General features: G+C 39.8%; 1 protein-coding gene across 1 annotated transcript; it reads left to right on the forward strand.

Annotated features, from left to right (window-relative positions):
• The first annotated feature begins 536 nt into the window (after positions 1-536).
• Positions 537-25,127, forward strand: LOC108247745 (WD repeat-containing protein 26-like). The gene is made up of 14 exons (XM_017436103.3): positions 537-1,165; positions 3,246-3,345; positions 3,497-3,553; positions 6,103-6,239; positions 6,458-6,555; positions 10,333-10,489; positions 13,224-13,362; positions 13,474-13,614; positions 14,529-14,648; positions 16,385-16,530; positions 17,881-17,959; positions 18,051-18,180; positions 19,366-19,560; positions 24,202-25,127. Exons 1-14 carry the CDS (start codon positions 870-872, stop codon positions 24,222-24,224), a joined length of 1,818 nt encoding a protein of 605 aa, XP_017291592.1. The 5' UTR covers positions 537-869; the 3' UTR covers positions 24,225-25,127.
• Positions 25,128-25,961: the final 834 nt, after the last annotated feature.

Genomic DNA, 25,961 nt, shown 5'->3' on the forward strand with positions numbered 1-25,961 from the left:
TGTGGTTCTTTTGGCGTCTTCAGGCCACGACCTTCAGCGTTCACTGGGGTAGTTCACAGCCAAGTGTGAATCAGCTGGGATGAGAGTAAGCTCCTCTGTCCAAGGCTGTGATGGTTCTCAACTTTAAAAAGGTGGAACGCTCCCTCTGGGCCAGGGATGAGTCTCTGCCTTAGGCGGAGGAGTTGGAGTATCTGGGTGTCTTATTCATGCATGTGTTGTGCATTTGAACCACATGACTTCTGGAACAATGCCCCTTGGGCACATAGACCAAAGTAGAGATTTTTACCCATAATGCACGGCTCCATGTTGGGAGAAAACCAAACAGCATATCAGCACAAACACCTCATACCATCTGTCAGCACAGTGGTGGAGGTCTTATGGTTTGGGCTCCTTGCAGTCATTAGGTCAACCATGACTTACATACTAGGTACTTACACTTCTAAATGTGTAATACATACGTGCGTGTACCTCTGAGTTATAATGACTACAGCGCCCCCTGTCGTAATCACCGCCCCCAAACAAGACGTAGGAACACTTCCGGTTACGTCACTGCGTTTGGCCAGAACTGCATCTGTCTGGGAGCGACAATAACAAGCGCAGCACAACAACTTGACCGAGGCTTCTGCTCCTGACAGGCGAACAAGCTGCCAGATTTACACGATGAAACTGTGGGAATAACTCCGGCTTCCGGTTCTGTGTCCTCCAGGCTCATCCCCGGGTTGTCAGTCCGGAACCAGCCGCTGGGGGAACGGGGCATTTCGGGGGCTGCATCTGGGTCAGTGGGCCTGTCGGCGGTTGAGTCGTGTCCCCGGTGTCCCGGTGCGCCTGACAGTCTCTTATTATCGTCGTCTCGGCTTTAAGCAGTTAGCATGCAGGCTAATGGCTCGGGACAGGACCGAGAGTCCGAGCTGTCCCTCCGAACCGGTAGTCAGAACGGTGAGACGTCCTCCTCCGGGATCCCTCACTCTAATGGACTTCTCACCAGCAATGGAAACACCGTCAGCAACAACAACAACAACGGAGTATTATGTCACTCCGACTCTGCGTCCGACAACAACAGCACGGAGGACGGAACCTCAGGCAGGAAGAAGAAGAACCGGCTGTCTGAGTCTGAGGAGGACGTGATCCGGCTGATAGGTCAACATTTACACGATCTGGGTCTGAAGTAAGTGTCCGAGGAGGCTGTTTTCAGACGGATCTGGGTCTCAGTGTTGAACAAGTAGAAATCTAAGCTATGCAGCAGCGGAAAATGTGTCTGTCTTCTTGTAAACACAACAAGGGTTACTGAGATAACTTGGGGGGAATAATAATATTACAAATCACGTAATGACAGTCAGTCATTGGTTTTGAATTTTGGTTCACCAGAATTAATCAAATAATGGTGTGTAACACTGAACATGGAGCACAGAAAGATAAGGACAGTTGTCTCAGGAGCTCAGAGACTCAATGACTGAGCAGCATGTTAAAGGTAAAGACTATAAGACCATCTCCAAGCAGCTTGATGTTCCTGAGACTAGAAGGTTAAGGTCCACAGGACTGGAGACAACCTCTAAGGATGTGGACACAAGAGGAACATAGATGACAAAATGAAGAGACAGATAATACATATAAATGGTAACCAAAGAGCCCAGAGCAACTTCCTAAGAGATTAGAGGTGAACTCCAAGGTCAAGGGTCATCAGTGTCAGATCGCACCATCAGTCACTGTTTGAGCCAAAGAGGACCTAATGGAAGATGGTGGCGGAGGACACCAAATCATCAAAAACATGACTGGAATTTGCCAAAATGTGTATTTACAAGCCACAACGAATGTCCTTTGAATGAGAATGAGACAAAACTGGAGCCTTTTGGCTACAAGTGCCATCAGCTCTATGTTCACGGAGTCAAAAATAAAAAAGAACCCTGTACCTGAAGTGGAACATGGGGGAGGCTCGGTTCTGTTCTGTGGTTGCTTTGCTGCATCTGTCACAGGGTGTCTTAAATCGGTTCAGGGTACAATGAGATCGTAAGACCATCAAGGCATTCTGGACTGAAATGTGCTGCTCAGTGTCAGAAGGTTTGGTCTCAATCAAAACAAACAGCTAAAACACCAAGACTGACTCAGAACCAAACATTGGACCATTCTGAAGTGTCCTTCTGAGCCCTGATCCTGTTGAGCATCTGTGGAAGGAGCTGAAACATGAAGTCTGGAGAAGGAACCCTTCAAACCTGAGTCAGATGGAGCAGTTTGTTCAGGAAGAGAGGGACAAAATACCTGTGGACAGGTGCAGGAGTCTCAGAGAGAGAGATACAGAAAGCACCTGGCTGCAGTGATTTCCCATCCCTTTTTGTCAAGGCCACATTTATTAGTTTGCCTTTTTATAAAAATGCTGATGAACCAAAATTCAAAAGCAACGACAGATTCTTATCATCTGAATTTCAGTATTTACTTTCCCTTTTATTCAGTTTCAAGTTATTTAATTTATGGGATTCTTCTTTCTTTAATAAAAACATACAAACAAAATCTGGAAAAAGCAAATTTTGGAACAAAGTTCTCAAAAGTCTAAATTTTACTTAAAGAAACAAGCAAACAAAGAAATCCAGTCTGAGCAGTATTTTTGGCTTACTGGATGTTGGCGGCTCCTTTCACCTCATGGCTCGTCAGCTGGGAGGTCAAATCATGTCCAACCTGTTTCATTTACCCCAGGTGGACTCCACTCAGGGTGGGGAAACATCTCAGCAGAGATCAAGTCAAATGGGAGGGAGCTAAATTTGTATCAGTTGCTGTTGCAAAAGGTCTGAAAATGTATGGAAATTTGTTTTATTTTTTTCAAATATATATTTACAGAATGGTATAAAGGTTTGTTTTTACTTTATTATATTATAGGATACAGAGTGTAGATCAGCGGTGACACTGCAGCGCATGTCTAGTTACACAAAAAGGGCAATTTTTGACAATTATTGACAAAAATAGACAAGAAAGACTATTATTATTATTATGGTGCTAAAAGGGTTAATGAGCAAAAATAAACAAACAGTTATATCATGCTGCAAAATAACCCAATTATTTCTGAACAAAGTGTATACTTGCATAAGAACAAACCTTAGAGCTTGTTGTTAGAAAGTTCTTATTATAATGTGATTTAACCTGAAGTTTGTGTGAAAAAAGTCTCTATTTTCCAGTTTCCAGCAAGGATTCTGAGTGCTGAGACTCTCCAGATCCCGTGATCAGAAGGAGACTGATTTATTTATTTTTCCTCCTTTCAGTCAGACAGTGGACCTCCTGATGCAGGAGTCCGGCTGCAGACCGGAACACCCCTCTGCCACCAAGTTTCGGAACCATGTCATCGAAGGAGATTGGGACAAGGTGGGCTCAGATTCACTGGGAAACGCATGATTCAGCTTTTAGGAGGATTAAAACAGTCACCTGTGTCATGTTTTATATCACATAGGTGTAAAAATATTTTTTCTTTCTCTTTTTAATTAAACAATTGTAAGTCTTTCCTTCCTTCCTGCAGGCTGAGAGTGATCTGAATGAGTTAAAGGCACTGATGCATTCTCCCAGCGCTGTAGTGGTAAGTTAAAAGTTCAGTAAATCATCTGAGCTGACAGCAGAGCGCCTGGAATACAGAATCCCATAATTCAGACTCTAAATCCACAAATTGTGTAAAATGTTATCATTACTCAGTCATGGACACATTTCATATTTATTTGACTGACGTTTTAATAAATAGAGATGCACTGATTCAGGTTTTAGGGGCCAAGATCAGTTTCTGGTTTTTGTGCAGCTCTGACATGCTGACACAGATTTTGGCTGATAAATAAAAGTATTCATCCCTCTTGGGAGTATTTCTATTATGTTGCCTTATAACCTAAAATTTAATTGGATTTTTAATTTGACTAAAAGCTTTAACCAAAACACTTCAGATTAATGAAGTTAATGTTATATGAGGGAAAAAAGTTTTGTTTAACTAATTAAAAAAAAAAGTGAAACTGAATAGTGCCTATATATATATATATATATATATATATATATATATATATATAGGCACTATTCAGTTTCACTTTTTTAAATTAATATATATATATATATATATATATATATATATAGATAGATGTGGTACTAAATCGGAAACATATCTGATGTTACATTTGATCTGACTTTACTTTCTGAAAGTAGAAGTTTGTGGATCAAAATACTGATATTATTGATACAAATGTTGTTCAGTTTAAAGCTTGGATCTTCACACTCTCCAGTTTTGAAGTGATAAAACTCCCTGAATGGGAAGCAAAACCTCTTGAGCTGCAGAATAGAAATCCATTTGCTTTTTTCAATTTTTTTTTTATTTGCCATTTCCTGGATGAATGAGAATTTACACCAACTTATGATGTCAACATTGGTGTCGGATCGTATCAGTAGAATGATGGGATCGATGCTTGAGTTTGTTTCTGCTTTCAGTTTGTCTCTCTTGTTCTACTATTTCAATTCTGCGCCGGAGCGGGCAGGGAGCAGCAAGATCAAATGTAAACATTCGACGAAACGGGCATGGCAGTTTATAATTTAGTCGGCTCTGATTGCACAACAACTTCAGAATCGATACACACATGCCGACGTGTAGCATCCATATTCACTTCAGGAAACACAGCGTGCTGTTTGTGATGCCACGTCTTCCTCTGCACATGCGGGTCACTACAGGGCCGTAGACTGTTCATATTGGAGTCTGATGGCAGTTGCATTTCAATTATAATGTGAACAACCAAGCAAAACTTAGATCTGAGCAAAAAATCGGAATTGAGCATTAAGCATTGTGAACGGAGCCTAAGTAGTAAGGATTACCATCAAACAATAGACTGTATGAAAACCAAGGAACTCTCCGTACAGGTCAGAGAACAGATCAAACATCCCACAGAGATCCAATAAATCCATTATTAGGAAATGGAACAGTAAATGACTTGTACTTGTATATCGCTTTATCTAGTCCAAGGACTCCAAAGCGCCTCACACTACAATCATTCACCCATTCTTACTGATGGTGGTAAGCTATCAGTGTATGGGGCCCTGGCGCAGAAATGAGGCTGCCATCACACCGGCACCACCGAGCCCTCTGACCACCACTAGTCAAGGCAGGTGAAGCGTTTTGCCCAAGGACACAACGGCTGGGACAGACGAAGCAGGGGTTTGAAGTTACAGGACAAACCCTTTCTTCCTGAGCCACTGCCACCCAGTACCTGCTAAGAGAGGGTTGTCCACCAAGGACAGAAGGACATTAATAAGAGAAACATCCAGGAGGCCAAAGATAACCCTGATGGAGCTGCAGCTCTTCTGCAGAGGTGTGAGGATCTGTCCACAGGACCACTAGAAGCTGCTCAGAGCTGGACGTCATAAAATAGAGGAAGGAAAATTCTTTGACGAGAGAAAGCAAGGCTGGACTGTTTGGAATTTCTTTCCTAAAGATATGGAAGAAGAACTTTTAGACCATCAAGGACAACACCACATCTATGGGAAATCTTTTTCCAGAGAGGGGCGGAGATGACCCTAGAACCCCTGGAGAGATGCTTCAGCAGTGTGTCCAGTCAAAGCCTAGACCTCAGTCCAGGAGCTGAAGCCGTTTGGTCATGAAGGTTGGACAAGAACTCCAGGTTAGATGGACCAAGATCAATGAGCTCGACCTGCTGCAGAAGATGGTGACACAAAATGTTGAGTTTTGGGGGCTGAACAGATATACATGCCCCATTTTTCAGGTTTAGATTTTTTTTAGACTTTTTTTTTAAAGCAAGTTTTTTTTTTTTCCTCATTTAACTACATTAATCTAAAGTCTTTTTTTTTGTAGAATTATTACTTACAATCAAATTTAAAATCCATTTGATTCCACATTGTAAGGCAACAAAACAGAAAGAATACTAGGAGGGATGAAGATTTTGCACCTCACTGCATAGCGAATGTCTATAATTTAGTTTCCATAAATAATAATTTATACAACTTGACGCATATCGTCGAATGTCATGTTATCAGTCATTTTTAGAAACCCACATTTTCAGATTCTTTCCGATTAGGTGCAATAATATTAATATTTTATGTCACACAAGCAGTAGATGTTTTGATGATCTGCTCTCTCTCTGACAGCGGATGAAGTTCCTGCTGCTGCAGCAGAAGTATCTGGAGTATCTGGAGGATGGGAAGGTCCTGGAGGCTCTGCAGGTCCTCAGAGCCGAGCTCACGCCTCTCAAGTATAACACAGAGCGTATCCACATTCTGAGTGGGTCAGTTCACCAACACAAGGAAGCTGAGTATCACTCCGGAGTATCAATAGGAACTAAGTTGGCGTTTACAAAGAGAGTTAGGAGTATGAATGTTTAAGGTTACAAAGTGTCACTTGTTTTCCTAATTTAAAGAGCTTTTATTAGTGCCTGTCTTTGAGCTCTCTGTCCAGCCGTGTGAGTGTTTGTGACATCAGGTGAACATGTCCTGTGCTGTGAAGGTACCTGATGTGCAGCCATGCAGACGACCTGAAAGCCAAAGCTGAGTGGGAAGGAAAAGGCTCAGCGTCCAGAACAAAGCTGCTGGACAAACTGCAGAGTGAGTGCCTCCAAATCTATTTAACTTTACATATTCATACAAACATGGCTTCACATCCTACGTCTGTACTTTAGTAACCGCACTTGGCTCCTTCACAAAACAGTCCTTTGGCAGCAAAGAGCAGTCCGTTTTTATGCTGCCTCTGGTCGTTCAGAAACCACAGATGGAGTCGGCCACGTCCTGCAGAGACGTGAGCTTACAGAAATGAAGCGAGCGTGGCAGAACCAAAAGAGGAGTGGAGCAGATTTCCGCTGCGTTGATTTGGGACGGGAATGCATTAAATGTGTGACAGATGTCTACCTCGTATCGTTTTCCTTACCTCAGTTCAACGATTCTCTTTGTGGTTAACTAATGTTTTAAACCAAAAACAACTTAATCTTCCCTTGGTAATAAACCTGTTTGTTGTTTAATACTAGGACTGGGTTGTCTCACAGACCATATGTCATCCTTTCTGCAAAGTCAGCTCACCTTTTCACACATCGACTGTTTTAGCTCTGTTACTACCTTGCTTTGAGGCCCAAATCATCAACCCCCTCACCGCCTAGTGTTACTTCCAAACCTTCCAGCTGTGTGCTTTCTGATAATATTTGGTTTCTGTGTAGATTACACATAGATAGGATTCGCTCAGTCTAAGTACACAATATTACAAAGAGTCTTTACTAAATAGTCACATTTATCATCATTAACCACAGTCACGGCGAAAAGAAAACCTATCGTCTTTCAATTCTAGAGTTTTGCATATCAGGACATAATAGAAATTATCTGATCTTTACCAGGTTCTGAAATGACTGAAATCTAACCTCAAGTCTACAAAAACACACAACAGATTTCACCATGTTATTATTTATCAAACTAAAATGAAGCTGAAATGGAAAAACTGCATCCAGCCCCTGACCCAGCAGCTTGTAGAACAGGGGTGGGCAATCCTGGTCCTGGAGGGCCATCATCCAGTACGTTTTCCTTGTTTCTCTGCTCCAACACACCTGATCTGAATCAATGTGTGATTAACAGGCTTCTCCGGAACATGAAGAGGTCATTTAACCACTGAATCAGGTGCGTTGGAGCAGAGGAACAAGTAAAAATGCAGGGTAATGGCCCTCAAGGACCAGGATTGCCCACCCCTGTTGTAGAACCTCCTTTAACACCAATAACTCAGGAGTGGTTTTCTGTCTGGCTTTATCAGTCTCTCACATGGTTGTAGAAGAATTTTGTCCCATTCTTCTCCCCAACTTGGCTTCAGGTGTTTGATGTTTGCAGCTCTCTGAAGGTCCCACCACAGCTTTTCAATCAGGTTGATGTCTGGACTTTGACTGGACCACTGCAGCACTTTAATTCTTTTTGAGCCGTTCTTTTGTAGATCAGCTGCTGTGTTCGGGATCATTGTCCTGTTGCATCACAACCCAGTTTGGTCCAACCTTCAGCTGTCAGACAGAAGCCCTCACATTTGACTCCAGAATCCTTTGGTCTACAGAGGAGTTCATGGTCAACTCAGTAGCTGTAAAGAGCCCAAATCACCAGCTAAGGTTGGGCGATTGGACAAATTTATCAACCATCGACAATAGGCTGAACCATTCGACAGTGGTTTTAAACATTTATTTAAACAATAACCACAAGGGAGATAAGGGAAGCAGACACTGGCTTTTTTTTAAACCAATATAACTGTACTTACAGTTCCAGTGTTTCTGTCTTACAAACTCTGCTAAGTGTGAAACGACAAATATAAAATTAAACAAAAAAAACGAGTTCCTCCAGCAGAGAACGTGCGTGACATAAGAAAAAATCTTTGCCGCGGTGTTTAGTCTTCTACTGAGCGATTTGGTGCATACAAAATAAATAAATGACTGAATATTTAATAAAACTACAATGTCTCAGAATCAGAACAAGAAGATAAATGGAAACTATTCCTTCCAGAAAGAGCTTTTAAAGTCTTTGACAAGAAAACAAGCATGTTTACCATATCAGGTTTCAGCAGGGTGTGCAGGTTGTTAACGGCATTAGTAGCGATGCTAAAGACACGTTCTGAAGGTGTGCTTGTTGCCGGTATGCACAGATATTTTTATGCTATTTGAGATGACAAAAAAGTCCAGACATCACCTGCTCGAATATATCGCCCATTGTCATTTGTTGGACTGACGAATATCGGTTGAAAAAATTTTATGTAACGCCCAACCTTACCATCTGCCCTCCACCACCTTTAATCTGCTGACTGAGGTCTTTTGAGCTGAGATGGAGAACTTGGGTTTTTGTCTTCTCTTGGAGCATTGCACGGTCTGGCCTTGGGGAGAATTTCCTGTGGCATTCTCTCCTGAGAGGATTATCAGCTGTCTTAAATGTTTTCCCACTTGTGAATAACCTTTACTCACAAGTGGAAAACATTTGGAATGATAGATTTCATATTATTTGGAAATGACCCTTAAACCTTTTCCAGATTGATGGGCAGCAACAGTTGCTTCTCTGAGGTCATTGCTGATGTCCTTCCCCTTTGTCATTGTGTTAACACACACCTGTATGCTCCAGAGCAGCAAACTGACAAAACTCCTGCTTTTATAGAGGTGATGATCAGTTAATCAATACATTTCAGTCCCTCCAGGATTTCACGGGCATTTTTTGTGATTGTTGCGGGCTAAAATGCCTGATTTCGCAAGGCATTTTCCTAAAAGCTGCAATTTTTTTTTTTTTACTAAAATCAATAAAAAACCATAACTTTTAATATATAAACCAAAAATAGTTACTAGTTTTGTAAGATAATTACCAACAAACATTGACATTATTAAAAGGTGCTTTGTTTGAGAACTTTGACAGCTTCTAATCTGACATTCATGACCATTTCTGGATTGTCCCTCGTCTGCAGCTCTCCTCACATGTTTTGCAGACACAAAGTGTTTGTCGATGCGTTTATGTGCGATGATTACACTGCAGGACGTGCAAAACAGCTTCCCCCCACTCTCCTCCAGCTGGGTAGGAAACTGGTTTGCGCGGTCCTTTGCTGAAATCTTTGTGGGCAAATGTGAAGCATTAGCGCACATTTTGGCTTCGGTCGCTACTCCTGCACGCTCCCGGCATTCTGACGTTAACAGGAAGTGACGTCACATGTCTTCTTCATGAGTTAATTGGGGTTATTTTGTATTCCACACTACACAAACCCACAAAGAAGACACTAGACCGCAGAAACGGTGGCAAATCACTTTAGAAACAATAAATTTTGGGTTAAAGTTGCAGGAAAGTTGCAGTGTTTTTTGGCAAAGTTGTAAAAAGTTGCAATTTTGCGGGGTTTGCTTGATTTTGCGTTAATAGTTGCGATCGCAACATCGTGAAATCCTGGAGGGTCTGACATTTGATCAGCAGCACCTCACTGATTCTGGACCTCTTTAATGGTGGACTTAGGTTTTCACACACAGCTTTTCTATGTTGTGTTTGTTTAATAAATAATGACTCGGTGGAATCTGTTGGGTGTTTTTGTTCACTTGAGGTTGGATTTAAATCATTTTAGAACCTGGTAAGGACCACATCATTATTGTTATGTCCTGATACATGAAACCCTAGAACTGAAGAAGAGTGACTTTATTTTTCCAATGACTAAATTTTTTTTAGTCACATTGCAAATATAACTGTAACACCTGTAACTCTGTCTTTTAATGTACAGTTAGGAGGGGTTGAAAGTGAAAAGAATGGACGTGAAGTCAGTGTTTCTGAGTAATAAATACGGTCCATCCTACAGCCTGTGGTTGATCTCAGACGTTTTATTTTCTCGCAGTAAGCTCTTGTGCGTGTTTGCAGCATACCTGCCTCCATCGGTGATGCTTCCTCCTCACCGCCTGCAGACTCTTCTGAAGCAGGCCGTGGAGCTGCAGAGAGAGCGCTGCCTGTACCACAACACCAAGCTGGACAGTGGACTGGACTCGGTGTCTCTGCTGCTGGACCACACCTGCAGCCGGTAAGAACCCTGTCACACTGTACCACACCACGGATGAGTCCAGACCCAGCAAACTTCTGTTGGGTTTTGATTTATAAATTTCAGTTTTTTTAACTGAGATGAAGGTTTGTCCAGAATGTGATCTACAGGGCTGCAGCTATGGAATGTTCTAGTCATTGGGTACTTTGTCAAACAATTGCCAGAGGAAGTGAACCCTGTCGTGCTCCAAAACCCAACTTTATTTGTTTCATTTGTTATTTGGATTTTCTTATTGTATCTAACAGTTATGAGTGCATTTTTACCTGGTTTACTACAAAATAACATGCAGTATTTTAGTTGAAGCTGTTTATTGCTCCCAATGTAGCTGAACTCACAAAACTTATTTTAATCCAGGCTTCCAATGAGCCCACATGGAACATGTTTCACGGGAGCTTTGCCGAAATGTGATTATAACATATTTTAATTAAAGTCTCTCCGTCGCCTGCCACGGGTATGTGTTTGAAATGTTATCAGTACTTCTACGTCTTCAGAGCCATATTCAGATAAATGTTGAGTCTTGGTACCAAAAGTTAAAGTCAGATGGCTTCCCATGGGAATTCTACAAAACCTTTAGGAAGCAGCTGGCCCCTTTTCCATTCGATATGTTTACTGACTCTTTTAATACAGGCATGCTCCTCCAAACCTCTTACTAGATTTTTATCTCATTGCTTTTAAAAAAGGGTAAAGACCCATTATCATGTAGTTTGTATTTTCCTATCAGTTTGTTAAATGTTGACTTCAAACAGGTGTCAAGGTTACTAGCCAGGTGCTTCAAAGCGTTTTTACCCTCAGTTATAGCCCCAGATCAAACTGAGTTTATCCACAAAGGCACTCATTTTTTTCAATCTCCCCAAAGTATTTAATGTGGTTTACAACCTCCCCACAACTACTCTACCTGAGGCTTTAATTGCACTGGATGCTGAAAAAGCATTTGACAGAGTGGAGTTGGATTATCTGTTTTCTATTTTGAGAAAATTTGGATTTGGGGGAAAAATTATCTCATGGGTAAGATTATTATATGCAGCTCTTTAAGCAGCTGTCAGAACACATAAAACAAACTGAATGTTTTTGCTTACATCAATCTACAAGGTGTGGATGTCCATTAAGTCCTCTTTTATTTATCATTATAACAAAGCTTTTGTCCATTGCTTTACAGTCTCATCCTGATATATAGATAGATCTGGCATAACTAGAAACGGTGAGGAGTTGAAGGAAGCCCCGTATGTGAATGACTTTCTGTAACTCCTGTCGGACCTGTCACACTCTATCCCTACTGCCCTTTCAGTTCTAGCACTTTGAACTGCCTTGTTGCTGAAAAGTGCTATATATAAATTTGCCTTGACTTGACTCGAGGCATTCTGTAAAATTTCTGTATATAAACGTAATGTTAGAAAAACTGAAATATTTGCTGTTCACAAAGTCAAAGTGCCTTTATTAGTCTCCCTTGGGCATGATTTCTTAGGATAAAAAGGTCTGTTGCACAAAAAACACATTCTACATAAAATTCACATAGAATGCATTTAAAAAGAGAACACACCCTACTATAATCACACATGAAAAGTATTCACCCCTTGGATGTTTTATGATTTTATTGGTGATATAAATTAATCGTGGTCAATATAAATTGGCCTTCTTTACAAATAATTAAAAACAAAATCCCCTTTCAATGTCAAATTGATATATATAAGTAATACCAATTAAATAAAAATATGTAATGTAAAATAAGTTACTGCATAAATATTTCCCTCTTTAAAGTGACTGTCCTAATTCAACTCAGAGAAAAGATTATTGAAAAGTACAAGTCAGAGGATGGATGAAAAAGGGTTTTCAAGGCCCTTTAATAGAAGTTCTCTTAAATCTATCATCAAGAGATGAAAGGAATAAGGGACATGTGTAAATCTACCAGGAGCAGGTCGTCCTCACAAACTGAGTGAGCGTGAAGAAGGACAACAGTGAGAGAGACCAAGACACCTGTGAGATTGGAGAGAGGCAAAAAGAAAGACACGGTTGAATAAAACGCAGATTAAATCTCCTCTAATGCTTCCCAAGTGAGTTAAATATTTTTATTTAATGAGTCTATGACTCTAGTTAAGATTTAATATAGGTTCTTTCTCTTTGTCTCCCTCTCATAAAGCTCAGACTGGTGAAGAACCCAGGCAACAACTGTACATGTTGCCTGGGTTGTTTTATATATATATTTATTGGACTGGTTTATTTTGAACAGAAAACGTGTCAAATGACACATTGAGCGCCCCTTTCAATGTGAATGAGCTCAGAGACTAAAGCATAAAAACATCTGAGCCGCCATCGTATTACTTGTAAACTTTTTCGAGGAGTTTTTGGTTTTGTCGAGCCAGGCTAAGGAACGAAAGCCCTGCTTTGTTGAACTTGTATAATCTTCTGGAGGTCCACAGGATTATGTCCTGAAGATGACCAACATGAAGCACCTTCAGGAATCTTCATGTTAAGTTTCACGGCCATGTTCTGGTCAAGGATTTCTAATGTGTATGTTAAGGTAGAAAACCCTTATGTATGTGTCAAAATGAAAACAAATATCAGATTAAACCTTCTGGTTACATAACACAGCCTGGTTGATTTGCTGATTTGGAAAGAAAGCTCTCTTTTGGTCTTTTTTGTTGTTGTTGTTGTTGTTGTCAGAATGACTGGATCGTTCGTAAGTTCATCCATGGATGCACATGTGTTTGTATGTTTGCAGGAAACAGTTTCCATGCTACACTCAGCAGATTCTCACAGAACACTGCAATGAAGTCTGGTTCTGCAAGTTTTCCAATGATGGCACCAAACTGGCTACTGGGTCCAAAGACACTACAGTTATTGTATGGCAGGTTGACATGGTAACCAGTCCTTCATTTTTCCAAACATTTGACATCAGTGTAGGAGAAACTAGCCTGTGAAAGTTTCATTAAATACATTATTGATGTGTGTGTGCGTGCACGGACCGATAGGAAACACAACATCTGAAGCTGATGAAGACTCTGGAGGGACATGCCTACGGTGTTTCCTACCTGGCTTGGAGTCCTGATGATGCTTACTTGATAGCCTGTGGTCCTGACGACTGCTCCGAGCTGTGGCTGTGGAACGTTCAGGTACAACATGGCACGTCAGCGCCTGTTTCTCCTTTTGGAGTCCATTTAAATTCAAACCAAAACAAACAAAACAATAAAACCCACCAAGAAGATAATGGAACTACTACCAGCTGTAAGACAAAGAGTTGTCGCTTTTTATAAACAAACCGAAGAACACAGACTGTTTCACTTGTGACTGTATAGTAGACTTCAGGGGATAGGAGACAGCGCAGTGTTTCTACATTTCAGACACTACTTGAACGCAGTAGACTTCATAAATGTGTACTGAGCACTCACAGTTACAGTTACTGTGTTACATTAAGAATTTTGCTGGTTTCATCTTAGAAAATGGAATAAACATCGGTCTCCAAAATACTGACATAAAGTTTATTTACGTTTATTTAATAATATATCTGTGATTATTTGTTGGATGAGGGTCATAACTGTGACATAAAAAACAAGAATTAACAGAAGAAACTTTATTTCTATTTCTACACACTAGACTGTTACTCTCATATAAAACATGTGAGGTGAAACAGTCCACCTACCAATATGGCTGCCTGTGGTCCGGTTCTGTGACTCGTCAGAAACCTTTCAAATATAAAAAAAAATAAATAAATAAAAATACACCAAAGGAGAACCAGGTATGTTTAGTAGCAGAGATCCAGATGACGTGAGATAAAGTGGGCTTCTTCAGCATGTTTGACTCTTTTCACAATAATCTTGTCAGCCTCATCATTGTCTTACCAACGTTCTTGTGTTGTTCCTGCTTTACTTTAGCTTTCTCTGTGGGTGCATATTTGCCGTATTCGCCTTATTTCTCAAACTCAGTTAGCTGTCATAAATGAACAGCGAGATTCATTTTCAGTTTGTGCGTGTGAGCTGGAGCTCAGTATGTTGTGGTGTTTGGAGTGACAGATTTCTCCTGTGGACAGACGGGGGAGTTACGGACAAAGATGAGTCAGTCTCACGAAGACAGCCTGACGAGCGTGGCCTGGAATCCAGATGGTAAACGCTTTGTTACCGGAGGTCAGAGAGGCCAGTTCTATCAATGTGTGAGTATTTTTTTTACAGCAGGCACACAGGATCTGTGTGTTACAGTACAAGTTACACCCACCCACACACACCCACACACACACACACACACACACACACACACAGAGTTCACATAATAATTCCGTCTATTTTAAAACTAATCTGCATTTTGTTCCAACCTGAAAAAACAAGAACAAAAAAACTAAACTTTCCTTTTTTCCTTAATTATTCTCAAGAAGGACAGATAAAGTGAGATAATACATAAAACTATTAACTTCAGTTAAACTTTTTCCTAATAAAAACCTGTCAAACGAGAGTATTTTCTTTGTTTTATTTAATGCAACTGAGAAGATAACATATTTAATCCAGAAGATGTTCTGATTTATGTGTTTATAGACTAAAGTTTGATTTTAAAAAGTTGACTCTGACATTGAGCATATCATTAGTGTTGGACAGCATTTGTAAAGTTATCCCCAACACAACTGAGCGGTGATGATTTTAAACACAGTGTCTCACTAAATATGGAGGTCCTACTAAAGGCAGTTCATTCAATTTGCCGGTGCACAATTTTTGAAGCACCTTATAACTACCCATTCATTGTTTTTCCATTTCTATCCCAAGTTTCAAGTCTCTATTCCACCTGCAGCTTTGGAAAAATCCAGACAAAATCAGGAATAGAGTGCTCTGAGCGGTACATCATACAATGTAGATGAAATTCACAAAACGACTTACGGTTGATGTCCCCTTACACAACAACAAGATTTTGGTGAACCTCACAGTAGAAACATCATTCAGAGTTTAAGGAAGTTGGGCTTTACACGACTGAACTGACATTTGAATAACCTTAACTGTTTTTCCACAATCACAATTGAGGTGGGATCATTTTGGGAGATTTTAGTGTGGCGATGTCACACAGTCTAATGTTTGAGCTGTCTAAACTTTCCAGAATATTTTCAGATTTTTCTTATTTCTACAATCTTTACACTTCTTTTACAGTTCATACATAAGAACAGGTGTTTTCGTCTTCCTTCACGCAGTGTCTCTCTCATGGCTATAGGACTTAGTGGACTTAGTATAGTGTTTTCTCTCAAAGCCCCTCAGGGCGTTGAGGGGAAGGAAGGAAAGGAAAACTCACTGCATTAAAATAACCGTACTGATGTACTGAGTCACAAACATCCCATTAACAACAGGACCATTCTGATACAACAAATGAGCACATCTCAGAGGACCTAGCAGTATCTTATCAGTAAACTTTATTTTTCTATAACAAATACAACTGTTTAAAATGGAATAGGAATGTTCTTCACACTTTTCATATCACATGAATCGTATTGTGTGCAAACTTGTCTGATTTAAATGTTATTCATTTGGCTGTTAACGTCATCTACATACGTATTTAAATGTGTCTAAAGCGGGCAAACTAACAGTGATCTCAATGATCTTGACACATTAGGACCTGCAGACTCCACTTTTCCGCCATGACAGTTTGAAACTCCAGCTCAGACAGAGCTGACCCTCTGACGTATGCAGCGCATACAAGCGATGTGGAGAAAAACTGTTACCTCTTACGTTTGGAAATAAAAAAAACAAAGTCGTAATAATTGTGTGTTAACGGATCATCATAATCAGGACACAGGAGCAGTCAGAAGGCTGTTGGAGGAGCCCAGATTTCAGGTTGATCACATTTTTTTTTATTCAGAAAAATCTAGTGCTGATGATGTTCCTTTGTGCTATTTTATTTTATTTTCTAACTCAGGATTTAGATGGGAACTTGTTGGACTCCTGGGAAGGAGTCCGGGTTCAGTGCCTGTGGTGTCTGAATGACAGCCGGACCGTCCTTGCATCTGATACCCATCAACGAATCCGAGGATATAACTTTGAAGACCTGACAGACAGAAACATGTAAGTAACCATCCAGAAATTAGATCCACATAACTTGAATATGATTCAATATTGTTAATATTCTAGAAAATAAATATGTCATTATTAAACCCTTTTCCTTGTAGTTTGGCTTTTTTGTGGTCTCTGATGGTCTCCTCTGATCTTGGATTCTTGTGAAAAGCTCTATCAGTCCATCCACCCATCGATTCACCCACCCTTCCTCTGCCTCTTTTCCATGGTCGGGTCATGGAGGAAACATGCCCAGGAGAAAATGCACAATCCCTCCAAAGAGTTTTGGGTCTGCCCCAAAGTCTCCTGTTAGTGGGATGTACCTGAAATTCTAGAGAAAGTTCTCAGTGTCATCCTAATCAGATGTCTGAACCACCTCAGCTGACTCCTTTCAATGCAGAGGAGCAGTGGCTTTACCCTGGGCTCCCCCTGAATGACAGATGTCCTCAGGTTGTGCTCATCTCTAAGGCTGAGCCCAGCCACTCACTGTTTTCCCTGATTGGCAGACACGCCAGCAGCTACCTGATAACTCTATCAATCCACTTGTGATGTCATCATTTCTACCCTCTGGTGCCGGCTCTAGATGTACCAACTCTTGTAAATCAGTTCATTTACAGACCCCTCACTGGACTGCATGTGGATCATATTAGGTCCAAATCAAACTGTTCTGTCGAGCGTGGCACCTGTGCCAACTTGTTGACAACTCAAAGCTCTTTACAGAGGGAAAAATCCAATCCATAAACCCTAAATCTAACCGCAGAGGTTGGACCTTTTTAAAAGTTGTGGTAAAAAATTGTTGATCCATAGATGTTCTGAGCTTTGCTGTGTAGCCTTAAAATAGATTTTTCTTTTTGATCTTTTCACATTTGTATGAACAGCTTTAGCAGCAGGAGGTACTTTAATGGGGTGTTTATAAGCAGGGTTGGGACATTTTCTCTGAGTGAATCCTTTGTGGTGGACATGAGTCTTGACCTTGACCTTGAATGTATTGTGCCATACACTTTACTTATATACTTAGTTTTGTTATAAGAGCTTTTTTTTTGTACTAGACACTATTACTAACCAAAATACTACTGATCGGGGGTCAGAATAACATCAGTAAAATTAAAGACTACATCAACATTTTACTTTTTATTGTTTTAAAAATAAAGATCAGGACACAAATTTAAACTGGTAAAACTGTAGTAACTAAAATAAATGGTATCAATCAAGCAGCATGCCACACTTATTGTTGGTTAGTTTATTCCCGTGTCTTGTTAATACATGCAGAATAGTTCTTTATGTTCTAATTAATACACCAATATTAAATGTGAACTGAAGCTGAGTTGTTTATGGATGATCTTTTGTTCTGTGCCTTTCCAGAATACAGGAGGACCATCCCATAATGTCTTTCACTGTTTCCAAAAATGGACGCTTGGCTCTTCTTAATGTTGCTACTCAGGTCAGCACCTCATTATTGTCCAAAGATCTATTCTTTCCTTTGAAAGCTAGCTTTATATTGAGGTGTGCCTGAGTACATGTGATGTCTGCAGGGGGTGCACCTATGGGACCTACAGGACCGGGTTCTTGTCAGGAAGTACCAAGGGGTGACCCAGGGCTTCTACACCATCCATTCCTGTTTTGGAGGGCACAATGAGGACTTCATCGCCAGCGGCAGCGAAGGCAAGAGCAACACAAAGGATTTTGTTTGGTCTGGTTGTTTTTTAAGCATCTTCATATTGACATCATTGATTTTAGTTTTTAAAAAAAGTTCCTTTAAGTCTTCAGAATGCAGGTGGGTTTGTGCTTCTACAAATATAGATTTAATGAAAGGCCCATCATTCCTTAAAGGAATGTATATCACCTGCCGTTTTAGACTAAAATGATCTTATATTGAGAAATGAGAAAGAGTTGATCTTCCATGATCTGTAAGTGACATACTGTATGTAACTCTCAGTTATCACCACACCAAATTTGAGTTATTATCTGTAAAATTCTCTGAGGTATAGCCATTTTGGTATAGACGAAGGTTGATTAGTTGTGGTGGCCACCTTGAACTGGGTTGGCTCCAAAAGTTAATCACTTGTAGACGTAACACCATTAAATACTTTCTGAGAGTTTTATTGAAATCTGTCTATTGGTTCATAAAATATTTTGCTAACAGACAGACAGGGTTTACTCAAACAGTTAATGTCAAGGTTTCATGCAAACATGTAACGCAATGTGTTGTGCTCGAAGTATATGTTGGGACCGGTGCTCAGATACTACCACACCAAATTTTAGCTCAACATCTGTAAAATTGTCTAAATTCTGGCCGGTTTTGTTTCCTAAGGTCAGATGACTGGATTGAGTTGCCTCTAAAAGTTAATCAGCTGTGGATCTATATTCAGTTCACTTTCTAAACGTTTCATTAAAATCCATGCAGTGTTTCATGAGCTACTTTGCTAACAAACAATAGTTATTGGCACAGTTTTAAACACAGATCTCTTGTGATCACTTCGTGCTCAACTACTACCCACCAGATTTTAGCTTTAGCCATTTTTATGTTGGCTAAGATAGTTTTGCTGTGGTGGCCTTGTTGAATTGGATTGACTGTAAAGGTTAAAGCAATGATTGCTTTCTGCAAGTACAGCCAAATGAGCGCACACACAGACATGATCAGTCTGCCTTCAGTGGTGGGTGAATACTATTATGTAAAGCTCTAATTAGAGGCTGTTTCATAAGCTGAGGAGACATGTTGACATGCACAGCAATAAGGTCCAACATGAAGGGACAAGTTGAAAAGAACAACGACCTTTTACAGATGAAAAGGAAACCAAAGGAAACAGGAAATGATCATCAGATTTACAGAGTCCTTTCTCTCCTCAGACCACAAAGTTTACATCTGGCATCGGCGCAGTGAACTCCCTATCGCAGAGCTGACCGGTCACACCCGCACTGTTAACTGCGTTAGCTGGAACCCCGTCCTACCCGGACTGCTGGCCAGCGCCTCGGACGACGGAACGGTCCGGATCTGGGGACCTGCCCCGTTCCTCGAAGTCCAGGACGCAGAAGGGCTGAATGGTATGAACGTGGAAATGAGTTCATTTGAAAGATGCTGCCGTTTATTAGTCCAGAGAATTTGTTCACGTTCAGGTTCATTATATGATGCAGACAGCTTCTGCTTTATTAGATGTCTGAAATGATTCAATCAAGTTCTTGTTTAAACTAAACACTTTGAAAGAAGCAGCGCCGTTAGTGAATACTGATAATAATGAGGCCTCTCCTCCGGAGTCGGACATGTATTTGGTACATTGTGCAGTCTGTCGACTTTCTCTGTTGCTTCTATATTTTAGCTCTTAGGTCAGAAGTCTGCAACCTGTGGCTCTGGGGCCACATGTGGCTCTTTCTTCCCTCTGCAGTGGCCTTCAGTAACAAATAAAAACATGAAAATAAATCATTTTTATATTTATAACCTCAAGACATGATAGTTTTAGAAGTTTTTTTAATGTTTATGTTTATAGAATGTAATAAAATAGGATAAAATATCCATGCCAGTTGGACTGATTGCGCTAAAAACATATAAACCTTCATTAACTTTACTGTGAACACAGCAGTTTGTGTTAGCTTGTTTTTATTTTTTTGTTAACCCAACTTCCAGATACACTTTTCAGTTTCTGTCTATAAAATCCATCGAAAAAAAAAACTTTTTTATCACCTTAAGACAAAAATGCTGAAAGAGAAAAACAAAAAGTAGTCAATCTGAATCAGAAGTTTCCGGATCGTGAGTCAGTAAAACAATATGTTTACTGTGATGCACTGTAAATAAAATACGGGCTCATGAGATTTGATTTAATTTACATTTTTTGGACTTGGGGTTGTTTATCGGGGGGGGGGTGTAGACATGAAAATTTTTTTTTTTTTTTTATAAGAATCAGTTTTTCTTCTTTGATGTAGCTCGTTAAAACAAAGTAAAAAGTGTATCTAAAGTTAGAACAGCTAATAAGTATTAAAATAATTTGTTTATAATGGCAAACTAGAAACTTGAGTCTTTACTGTTGCCTGTTTAATATAAATACATCTAAATGTAGCTAAAAAGTGGAAGATTAATTTCTCAGAAACACAAATGACATCCTCTTTAGTACGCGGTTTATAATCAAACAACTAAACAAATGAAGCACAAAATACACAAGTTGCACTGGTTAACAAAAAAAAAGAAGAAAAAAGTGAATTAGTCAAACACCAAGTATAAATGTACATAATGTTCTTACTTTTAAGAGCAAAACAAGTGTTGGTTTATTTTATTTACAGTACTTTCTTCTTGTAAATGAATCGACTCCTGACTGATTAGCAACAGGCCCCGATAGCCCAGCATTGATTTGATGCTAAAATATTTTACACAAAACAAAACAATGAGTTATCCATAACAAATGACCACTTAATCACTCAGTGGTGTTTCTCTTTGTGTTTTTGAGGAACTGTAAACCACCTATTTTACAAACAAAAAGAAAAATAGTGTCATATAGTTCTTAGCTCAGCTGCAGGATTTCTTCTGTAGTATTTGCCTTAAGGCCATGTTACAGTCCTTTTAAATCGTATGTGCTGCTTTCCGGCTAATTTAGGCCTTGCACAAGTATAGCAGTGTATTTAGCGTAGCTTAGTTGCTGTTTTAAGAAACACACAAACAAACAAATTCTGGAGTGTCCAGTTTTAAAATATCACTACTCTTTATTTCCACAAAAAGCCACAGTCCCAGTCTTGTAAACCATAATAGTCTTTCTCCAGCAGATCATCCAGCAGCACGTTTTTGTTTATCAGAAATGGACCTGAAATCTCACCCACCAAACACCAGTCATAAATACATAGGTTTTCATGGCTATTTCAGCTTAGACCATTTCCAGTATTGGGCCCAAAAAAGAAACTGAAAATCTGCCTTTCTTAGCCTGATTTGCCCAAGTTATCATTTCTTTATCCGCATGATATTGTCTAAATTTAGTGCATCAATACGCTAAAATTCATGCTATATGTTGTCCTAATAAAATGTTGAAAGTTGGGCTTTAATCCATTTTTGAGGCCTTACAGTGACTAATTTTTTATTTGTTTTATGTTTTCTGGATTATGTCAGACTAGCTAAATGTTTGGTGGAGGGAGGATTATGGTGTGGGGTTGTTTTACAGGAGTTGGGCTCAGCTGATTAGCTCCAGTGAAAGAAACTCTTAATGCTTCAGCATACAGAGACATTTTGGAATATTTCATTCTCCCAACTTTGTGGGAACAGTTTGGGATGGCCCCTTCCTGTTCCAATATGACTGAGCACCAGGGCACAAAGCAAGGTCCATAAAGACATGGATGAGTGAGTTTGGTGTGGAAGAACTTGACTCGCCTGCGTAGAGTCCTAATCTGAACCCAGTAGAACACCTTTGGGATGAATTAGAGCAGAGACTGTGAGACAGACCTTCTGTCCAACATCAGTGTCTGACCTCACAGATGAGCTTCTGGAAGAATGGTCAGAAATTCCCATAAACACTCCTAAACCTGTGGAAAGCTTCCCCAGAAGAGTTGAAGCTTTTATAGCTGAAAGGTGTGGACCAACATTTTTGAAAATACTTTTTTTTAAACAAAAGTACATTAAAATAAATACAAATTGTTTGCACCTAATTTGAATCCTAATTTAAGTCACATTTACAAATAAATAAAATTAACATAAATGTAAAAGTGCAAACAAAGCACCAACACACGTCTCACATCAAGGCCAATGAATGACAACAGAGAACTGAAAAACAGACAGATACTGTACTGTACTGTGCTTTTGTGGCACAGGCTGCATGTTGGATCACTACATGTAACAACAAAACAAAGCATCTAATGCTGCATTTAATAGAATAATTTTACTGTTAAACAAGGATAATATTTTCACTAAGTACAAAACACGCTTACCGTATTCGGTCTTGTAAAGCCACCTGCTGAATTTCGGCTCAACTAACCATTGTTGGTTGAACCCGCTCGATCGATGTTTATTGCTGCGGCTCCAGCGACGAGCTAACTCCAGGACAGATTTTAAACTAATTTGTGATCAACTCTGTTTATTCCATTTTTATTTGTTATAATATTTAAGATGGTACATGGTGGTGCAGTGGTTAGAGCTGTTGCCTCACAGCAAGAAGTTTGTCTTTCTGTGTGGAGTTTACATGTTCTTCCCATGCATGAATGGGTTTTCTCCGGATACTCTGGTTTCCTCCCACAGACCAGAAACATGCATGTTAGGTTCATTTATAGCTCTAAACTGTCCCTAAGTGTGAGTGAGAGCGTGAATGGTTATTTGTCTCTTTGTGTCCCTGGGATGGACTTGCAACCTGTCCAGGGTGTCCCCTCTAGCACAGTGACTGCTGGAAATGGGCATCAGCTCCCCTCGTGATCCAGAACTGAAAAGCGGGTAAAGGAAATGGATGGATTGATAATATTTAAACTGATGACTGGAATCCCAGTTATTGAGAATAAATTTAGATTTTAATTTAATTTGAACATAGCATCAGATAAAACACCAGATTCAACAGGCTGTTTTATTTACAGTTATATTTATTTATAGTTTATTTATAATTCTAAAGTAATTGGGCCTATATTACTTCTCTGCTGTTCTGCTTTTTGTAAAGTAAAGTTGAGGGCCTGACAGGCTGATGGTTATTAGCCTTCAGTGAGCCTGCAGGAAGTTGCTAACTCTTGTAGCTTGTTGCAAACGTTTGTTCAAAACATCGTTACTTTGAAAAGAAAGCCAGGTGTTGCTCTTTAATGAATAACTGTGTTATACGCTGGATAAAATGTCCAACCATTAGATGGCATCTATTTAAATGAGCATAAAGGTTTAGGTGAATTCCTCTGTGGTTACCATACACAACTGAATCACAGCTCAGAGCAACGAGTAGGAGAGGGCTTGATGTGACCCAAGGGGGAAAAACCATTGACATATACTAAAACTAGAGAAGACTGGAAGGCGGAAGTTGAAGCCACTATGGCGAGCATCCTTTATTGGCTGGCTGCGGTACTATTTTTAAGTGTAAGCGAATGGGACATTGCCTGACAAAAAACTCATAAGAACAAAACACTTTTTACCATTTTTCCAGATGTTAATTTTTCTTGCTTCAACAAGCTCTTAATTTGCTTCTTGGTTCAAATAAGCATTTTAAAAATATGTTTAGTTTCAATTAGTTCTGACAGTTGTGTGATTGACAGTGTGGCAGCCTGTTAGTGAGCTGGGAAGGTGTGTAGGTGGGACTTTGGTATCAGTGGTACAGCTCCACATTCTGAGTGCACAGCCTCTGGTTCTAAAAACGCAACATGGCAGCACTCAAAACAAAGGGAAGACGTGGAGACGCTTCATTCATCTTTATTAATGTTGATGGGGAAAACGGAACAAAAAACTGTTTTGTCTCTGCTATTTTATTCAGTGGCATTTGAACTGAAGAATGGTGTGACAGAAAAATGTAGGGGTTTTGACACCATGACTTTTAACACCTTGGACCTATTAGTCCATGTAAGGTGTGTGACATCATCACACTCTAAGATGCACACTCTGTGGTAAAAGCTTAAAAACCCATCAAACTCAAACTGATTATGTATAAACCAATAGCCATCAAAATGCCAGTTCAATCACATGAAGCCTAACTTTCTGTGACCCGTTTAAACTTTGAATGATGTTTCTAAAGTCTTGTTTGTTTCCTGACCCATCAGAATGTTGCAGTATGGACAGCTGATGATCTACTGTCGGCCTGACCAGCACTAAGATTGTAGACTCTCGAGGAGGGCTTCGTTGGTTGGACAGCTGCTCTGTAAGGATGTGGCCAACTCTTCCAAATGTCAGGATGTCACAAAACAAGATGTCAGACTCAGACGTTTTACTGAGAGCAGATCTGACCCGGAGAAGAAGGGCCCCAGGACCCAGGACCCAGGACCTCCTCCACCTGTTCTCTCAGAACCATGCAGGACCACCACCACCCCCACCTTCCCTCCTTTTATTTATTCTAAGCAGAGTTATTTATTGATGAGTACTGATTGTGACGTGTCAGCACCTGGAGGAGGAGTTCCTTTGTTTTCCTTCAGGAACGTTTAATGGATGTAAAAACCCAACAGAAGAAAATCTTTTAAATCTAAATGTCTTTAATTTATTGCAAAAAACATTTTATCAGTTTGACTCTAACTTTCCTTCCAATGTCCAGAGAAAGAATGTTATTTTCTGAGCATGTTGCAGTTTGATGGCTAGTTAGACCTACAGTATGTCATTATAATGGAAATGTGTTGAGTGGTTTGAATTTTCAGAGCAAACAGCATCTCACCTGTGCATCTGTAGTATTTTACCTGCCCACCCTGCCTGTCATATATGATGTATGAAGTGTACTTTCCTTTATAACTGGCTGCATGTCTGTACTCTGGATTTACTTTTTGGTCTTTTTTTTTCTTGTTGTTGCTTTTGCCATCTCTCCTCTCATGCAAACATTTGTTTTATGACATTTGTAACATATTTTAGGCTTCCGTTTGTTTGGTTTTTGTTTGGTACAAGTCACTGTTACACTAGATAAGAAAACCCTTAGAATCCTAACTCTGTGAGCTTTCTATAAAACAAAAAATAAACCTAGTTTTATTTGGATTCATACACTCAACTGTTCTTGTTAAATCCTCTGTGAATTCCTCAGATTATAAACATACAGGAGTTTAAAGGTGCTTTCATTTTTAACATGCAGTTGGGGTTTTGTGTAAAGGAACATCTTACCTGTTGTAGATAGCTCTTTGAGTGACCTCAGTTTGGCGACTACTGACAAGCTAACAGCTGTGGACAAGTGGAGCCACTTCCAAAGTGGATTTCTGCTGCCTTAAATAATGCTAATCTTCAAACTTACCTAGCAGTTTATGCAAACAATTTTTAAATTTTTACAGTCTCGTCAGTTTCACATTACATGACTGTTTTGGCAGAAATATCGTGGAATTCCTGCAGGAAGTGTCCCTTGGATACCTCAAAATTGTTACATATTGCTGCTGCTTTTAGTTCTTGTAAATAACCACAGGGTTTCATGTAAAAAAATGAATTCAAAGAGCTATCTGCAACGGGTGACATATTGTTTATAAAGCCAGTAGCCCATTAGACTGTGACTGTTGGAGGCTACTAGGTAAATCAGAATTCTGAGAAAACTGGTGAGTTTTTGTTTGCAGTCTCACTAAATTCTGAGCGTTTGTGACCAAATGACCAGTGAGCCACGCAGCCGCATTTTGAGTGGCCAATTTTTCAAAATCATGGCTTACTTTTGTGTGCACGGCTTAAAAAATGGTTTTCTAGGCTGTGCACATTATTTCTTTACCCCCCTCTGCTTATATCGCACCCACCTGAGCAGCAGCCCCTACCTTTATGAATTTATCTACTCAAGTACGTTTTAGAAATGAGGATAAAGAGACTTGGACCAGTTTGGTAATATTCTTTTATTATTGGTGGGCTATTTAGA

This window comes from Kryptolebias marmoratus, linkage group LG16 (genome assembly GCF_001649575.2).
Source record: "Kryptolebias marmoratus isolate JLee-2015 linkage group LG16, ASM164957v2, whole genome shotgun sequence".
Taxonomy (NCBI): domain Eukaryota; kingdom Metazoa; phylum Chordata; class Actinopteri; order Cyprinodontiformes; family Rivulidae; genus Kryptolebias; species Kryptolebias marmoratus.

Coding starts and splice junctions, on each gene's coding strand:
- LOC108247745 (XM_017436103.3), top strand. CDS start 870: ATGCAGGCTAATGGCTCGGGACAGGACCGAGAGTCCGAGCTGTCCCTC. Junction 13,363..13,473: donor TTGTATGGCAGGTTGACATG/GTAACCAGTCCT, acceptor ACGGACCGATAG/GAAACACAACATCTGAAGCT. Junction 14,649..16,384: donor GAGGCCAGTTCTATCAATGT/GTGAGTATTTTT, acceptor TTTCTAACTCAG/GATTTAGATGGGAACTTGTT.